The 6305-nt window shown below is 43.2% G+C and overlaps 1 protein-coding gene across 1 annotated transcript; it reads left to right on the plus strand.

Annotated features, from left to right (window-relative positions):
- Positions 1-1763: 1763 nt before the first annotated feature.
- On the plus strand, positions 1764-6103 carry LOC123159802 (uncharacterized). The gene is made up of 8 exons (XM_044577623.1): positions 1764-1805; positions 2307-2556; positions 2666-2746; positions 2826-2932; positions 4147-4295; positions 4818-4921; positions 5251-5307; positions 5855-6103. Exons 2-6 carry the CDS (start codon positions 2310-2312, stop codon positions 4867-4869), a joined length of 636 nt encoding a protein of 211 aa, XP_044433558.1. The 5' UTR covers positions 1764-1805; positions 2307-2309; the 3' UTR covers positions 4870-4921; positions 5251-5307; positions 5855-6103.
- The last annotated feature ends 202 nt before the right edge of the window (positions 6104-6305 follow it).

Here is a 6305-nt window from a genome sequence, read left to right on the forward strand (position 1 = left end):
TTCAAATTTGACCCGTTTCCAACTAAATCAGCGAGAATTTATCTTTTTCACCAGAGGTGGATCAAAACTTTTGACACCCAACCATTTTTGTCAATTGTGCATTATATATGGCCTAGAATTTTATAAAATTGATTAGGTCCAATTTTGCAACAAATATATGGTAGGTCCTTCACAAAAAAACTCATTTTGGGCACTCGGAAAAATGAAAAATGTATTTTCCGTCCAAAGAAAATAAAAAATCCCTTAGGCAACATTGTTTGTCATTCCAAGATGCCCCCTTGTGCACAATATGAGATTATTTGAACAAACTATACCATGAATGTGGCCATAAGATTGATCATTTGGCTTGAAAGCCGTGAATCTTCACACATGATAGCTCATTTCTGAGAACACTTTTTTAAAATAGTTACCGTATTACAAGTTTATTATTTTTCCTGGAAACTTGGTCACATATAATGACACAATGCGAAGGTTTTCCAATTTTTTGATTTTTTTTGTTTGAATTTTTTATGCCCGTTTCAAAATGCGATCAAAACGGCGGACTTGACCGTTCCTAGCTAGTGGTTGAATCTTGGAATTTTTTTGGTGTTTTTCTGATTAAATAGATACTTATTTACCTAGAAATGATTTTTAGAAAAAATAAAGAGCAAACTACGAGGTAGTTACAGTTCAAATTTGGCCCGCTTCTAGCTGAATCAGCGGAAATTTGTCATTTTCACCAGAGGTGGATCAAAACTTTTTACACCCAGCTATTTGGTTAATTGTTCATAAAATATGTCCTAGTATTTTAAAAAATTGATTTGGTACAATTTTGCAACAAATATGTGGTAGGTCCTTCAAAAAAAACCTTTTTTCGGGCACTCGAAAATATTTTGACAACAAACTATTTGGACAATTGGACATAAAATATGGTCTAATGATTTCTAAAAATGGTGTGGTGTCATTTTGCAACAAATATTTGGTAGATCTTTAAAAAAAACAATCATTGTTACTCGAAAAATACAAAATGCTTTTCTTGTGAAAAACCTTATTTTTATTAAACTACAACCAATTTAAATGGTCATAACATCTTCAAAGTGTTTACTGCTTTCTGATTGGTCTATAAGCCTCTCACGCGGATCATGCTCAAACACCGTCGGATACTGCCGATCCGACGGCAGCCCTCGTCCCCTCACACTCTCACCCCTCGTCCGTCTCACCCCCCCTCGTCCAAATCCTAGCTTCCCTCGCGCCGCACCCGAGCCATGCCTCCTTCCCTCCTCACGCCGCCACCCACCCACCGCCTCCTCCCTCCCACAGCTCGCCGCCGACGGTCTCCCCTCTCCCATCCGCTTCCCTCCCACCCCAGACGGATCGCCCCTCTCTCCTCTCCTGCAACCCCTCTCTCTCTCCCCGCACTTTACAGCGACAGCAAGCACTCCCAGATCCATCCGGATGCTGGACATGGAGGAGTCCGCGCAGCCCAAGCCCGCCGACCCCTCGGAACCGGAGCTCTCCTCGGACCCGCCCAAGGGCGCGGGGACGAACGCGGACGGCTGGCGCCGAGGCCGCCGCCGGAAGAGGCGGAGAACCCTAGCCGCCGCCGCGTCGCCGATGGGGATCTTCGACCTGCTCGACCTGGCCGACGGCGCCTCGGGCGACGAGGCCGTCGCCCGCGTCGTCAAGAAGGTCATCCCGCCCGACGACCCTGACAAGCCCACCAAGGCCTCCAAGAAGCCCGCCGCCGCCGCCGCCAAGGACGCCGCCAACGCCCCCAAGGACGACCAGCCGCCCCAGCACCACGAGCACCAGCAGTACCCCCCAAGGTATCGCGCGTGCCCTCTCCCGATCTGTAGATTATCTGGTCCCGAAACCTTCTTCCGTGTTGGTTAAATCTTTGTAGATCCTTGCATCTGGCGTTATATTGCTCTAGTTTTGGTGGCACAAAGGGGCTCGATTTCTAGTTAAGGTCTACATAATGCTTCTTTGTTTCACGCTTCCTGGTTGTTCAATCATTAAATTGCTTCAGACAGAATCCGGCAGGCAGATTCTTTGTTCATCTATGCATACATCTTGTTCTATTAATTTATATACCATCTGATTATGCCATAATTGATCTGTTGGCTCTATCTACTATGCATGTAAATATGTTATACAAACTCTTGAAACTCCCTGGTCGCTCATCAGTATATATGCAACTGTTGATCTGATCTCACACTGGCTTATGCTATATGGAAATTGAAACTTCAAATTGATGTGTGCCCCACATTGTATTTGAACTATGTGTCTGACTCTGGCTGTGGCACCTGAATTTTGTTTGCAAGCAGGTGATGTTTCTGATATGGAAACTGTTGTACCTGCACCGGTTTCTTCAGACGAGGGACATGACGCTACTGCAGCAATGCAAGAAGAGGCCGTGCATCTTCAAAACGACGAGCAAAAGGAACCTACTGGTTGAGGAGCATAGCCAGGAAGATGCAGGTGATGTTCCTGCTATGGAAACTGCACAGGTTTCCTTTGACGATGAAAATGATGATACTGAAGAAATAGAAGAGGAGCAGGGTCAGGAAGACGAAGGTGGGACAAAGACTTCAGTAACAACTTATAAATTGATACGTCTCCCATGTTTTGTTGTAGCTGCAGTCTCATGAAATCTGAAATTGACAAGAATTTTGTGTGCAATCAGGTCGTGTGGAAACTGTTGTGCCGGTTTCTTCAGACGGGGCAAGTGGTGGTACCGAAGAAATGGAAGAAGAGGACCAGCAAGGTAAGGACAGTTTGCATCAAATCAGTATGCTTGCGCTATTTGATTCACTACCTGACGCGAATTCTCTTTTTGCAACAAGCGGTTGTTTCTGATGCGGAAACTGTTACGGTTTCCTCGGACGAAGGAGCTGATGATGCTGCTCCTCCGTGCCGCGCGAGCCAAGACCTCGCCTCCCCGCTCGCCACCGTAAGCTCCGCCCTTCCTCCCCTCCCCTCCCCTAGTGTACCATACCGTACCGTCGCCTCTGTTTTTTCTTTCTCTTCTCTTCTTGTGATGATGATGATGATGATCCTCTGGTCTGGTCTTCTTGTGATTTTATTGCTACTGGTTACTGAATGGATGATGTGCATCTTTCTTCAGTTTGATTGAAAAATGTCCCCCTTTTTGTGCATGCATACATCTGCCCACTAATTAAGCCACCAGAATCTTTTAGTTAGGGCTTAATAATAATATATGTCAATGGTGTGACTCTGTGTTTACATTGTCTCCTATAGTAGAATTATTATGGATGGTTCTCTACGCTAGTAGTGTTGTAGCCTGTAGAGGCGAGTCTGTATTTTGTTCTACACATGATGATGCAATTATGGACTGCTGTTTGTTTCCTAGCTATGTACTGCCATCATATAAATCTCTGCCATGTTCTAGATTAGCCAACCATTGGTGGCTTGTTTCAGTTTAGTTTAAATGTCCATGGGTGCGTGCAAAGGGTGAACACACAACACACTAGTTAGTAAGTGCACAACTCTGTCTGTATACTTACCAATTGATGTGGTAAATATGCACCTACAAGGATTGCTACTGGTAACTGAATGATATGCATCTTCGACCAGGCCACCTACAACAAGCTACTCACTGAGGTGTCCAAGTACAAGCAGACCACGCCCTAGGTGATCTGGTCTTCTTGCTTGCTTTTTACCCGTGAGAATTGAGATCTCGGGATGGTGGGTTATGTGGATGGATGGCCCCTGGTTAAGTCTTTTGCTGTGATGCTCTATTTTGGGGTCAGTCAGTAGTACTCTGTGATGCTCTGGTTCTCCTAGCATGGGGCATATATGATTTTGCTATGAATTGTTTGCATGCCCTTTTGGATGCCGGTTTCTGCTGCTGCATCAGTTTTTATTACATCAGTAGCTAGTGGTGAACAATAATAACTCCACTTGTTAATGTTTTTATACATCAGTAGCTAGCGGTGAACAATAATAACTTATGGTTTATGTTGTGGCTTGGTGCAATGTAATCTTGTGGTACTTCCATGATTCTACTGGCTGATTTTATATCTTATTGTATTCTTTATATTATAGCTATCTCCCATGATTCTGCTCGTATCCAACCATTGTGTTATCTTTGTTTCAGTTTCATTTTCCTTGCCTTTGTTGTTTAATGTATCTGCCTGCAGATAGACTGGGATGATTCTGCACCAAGTCGGTCTTGTTGGGCACAATCCTGTTATGGAGAAGCTTAAGATTTCCGACACCATTGCTCCTATGTTCTCTGGAGATGTTGGCCTGGCTGACCTGTTGGTGGGACTAGATTGTGTCTGCTTCTACCGGTGCAGGAGCTTCTTCCCCTGCGCCTCTCTTGTCCGCATGTCTAGTTGATTGATTCCGCTCGCTTCCTGCTGAATCGTTCAGACTTTGTAGCGCTCATGAGCCTTTTATGTTGCGCCTATGCTTGATCTATGAAGTGATACATCTGAAATTTCCTACATATCTTAGTTCTTTGGCCTAGTAGTTGCTAGTCCGTTCTTATGCATTGGTTCTGCTCTGAGAGTCTATTTGTTGCTTGCAATACTACTACTGATTTAACTAGATTTTGTAGCTTGTTGTCAAAACTTCAAACGACCTGAACCTGCGCAACGGTACTAGTCCGAAAATCATCTGTATTCACAATGATATGTTAGCTTGTAGTCAAACTTGATCATGAGTCTGTTAGCATGTAGTCAAACTTGAATATGAATTTGTATAGCTCTTTATTGTTCTCAACAGACTGTATAGCTCTTTATTGTTCTCCACTTATTTGTACAGCCAATGATGCTTACTTAACTGTATAGCTCTTTATGTTTCTTTTCCAGGTATTCTATTTGTGCTCCACCCGAAATCTATTTTGCACTGCCAAGTTCTTGAAACGAAGCGCTCACTGCTCGACCATTTCTTTACTAAACTGGGAGCAACAGAGGCAAGATATTTTAAACAAGATGAAGTCCTTTTGATTCTTGATTTCTAGCATACACATGCAACCTGATTGGTGTAGATATGATGTAGGTTCAGTGCTTACTATTTTTGATGTGATGCATGTTACCTTTGTTTCTGTCTATGCCTTCTTTAGTGTTTTGCTAGCTAACTTGTCTAGCACTATTGCTAACCTGGTTGGCGTTTTGAAATATGAAGATGCATGTAAGCAGTGTTGCTGGCAATCTGGCGCATCATATCTACACTTGTTCTCCGTGGCTGGATCAACGCGATGCGTTCCTGACATTTTTTCTCTCCGTCTCTGTGGTTGGGCAGATGGAGAGGGTGCTCAAGGATGATGCCATCCAGGAGAAGGGCGAGCGCGCCAGGATGGTAACCACCCCTGATCTGCTTGTTTTCCTTCTTGGTCTCACTGGGTCAGTTTGTTCGTCCGTTGGTTCGATGGCGCTGCTTCCATTGTGTGCAATTAGTTTATACTGATCTCAATTAGACTGCAAAATCCATCGATTGTTAGTTCGACAAGTACAAGACCAACAACCTGACTGCCGGCTTCGCTTAGTAGGATATGTAGGTAACCGCGCCACACACACACATACACACACACGCTGATGCTGTATTGTTGTTGCATAATGTGTTTTTGCAACTGTGTGCAATGAGTTTACGGGTCTCCTTTGACTGTGGAAGCTGAATATCACTCCCTCTATTCATAAATAAGTGATGTGCAAAGAGGTTGCCTTCACTTTACTTTCTGCCTGTAGAGTTACTGTGTTAAATCTTGAATTAATTCGGGTAGTTGCATCTCTTGGGTCAAGTGTTTCTGATGGATTTTAAAATCAGACCATATGTTTTCTTATAAGCAAACTATATTGATGGTTGAAAGATTTTATATGCTTCTGATGCGTGATCTTTCTAATGCTAGGTGATTTGTTTCTTGGAATTTGGAAGAGGAAGACGATGAAGTGTGGTGGTTATCTATCAATATGCCTTGTGTTCTGGTTGTACTTCATAGCTTTCATTGTATTTTGTACTGGTCTGGTTGTATGAACAGTATGTAAAGATTGTAATAGGCTAATTTTGGCTATCATTTCAAGTATATAGTTCTGTTTCATTTGAAATATTTGTCATTTATGTACTGTGAAAATGTGAGAAATAGAAAGTTGATGAGTTGGACTTACTTATTGGTAGAGGCCAAGGCCCAAAATGTGAATAGCATGCAAAAAGGCTGAGGCCCAAAAAAGAAGTCAACTTTTAAAAGGCCAAGGCCCAAAAAGAAATGGACCGTAAAGTTCTGTCTTAGAAACCAAAAAGGCCGAATTGATGGGCTTGGCCCATGTAGCTAGCGTAAATTGGCAGGAAAAAAATATATAAAA

The sequence above is a fragment of the Triticum aestivum genome, chromosome 7B, assembly GCF_018294505.1.
Source record: "Triticum aestivum cultivar Chinese Spring chromosome 7B, IWGSC CS RefSeq v2.1, whole genome shotgun sequence".
Taxonomy (NCBI): domain Eukaryota; kingdom Viridiplantae; phylum Streptophyta; class Magnoliopsida; order Poales; family Poaceae; genus Triticum; species Triticum aestivum.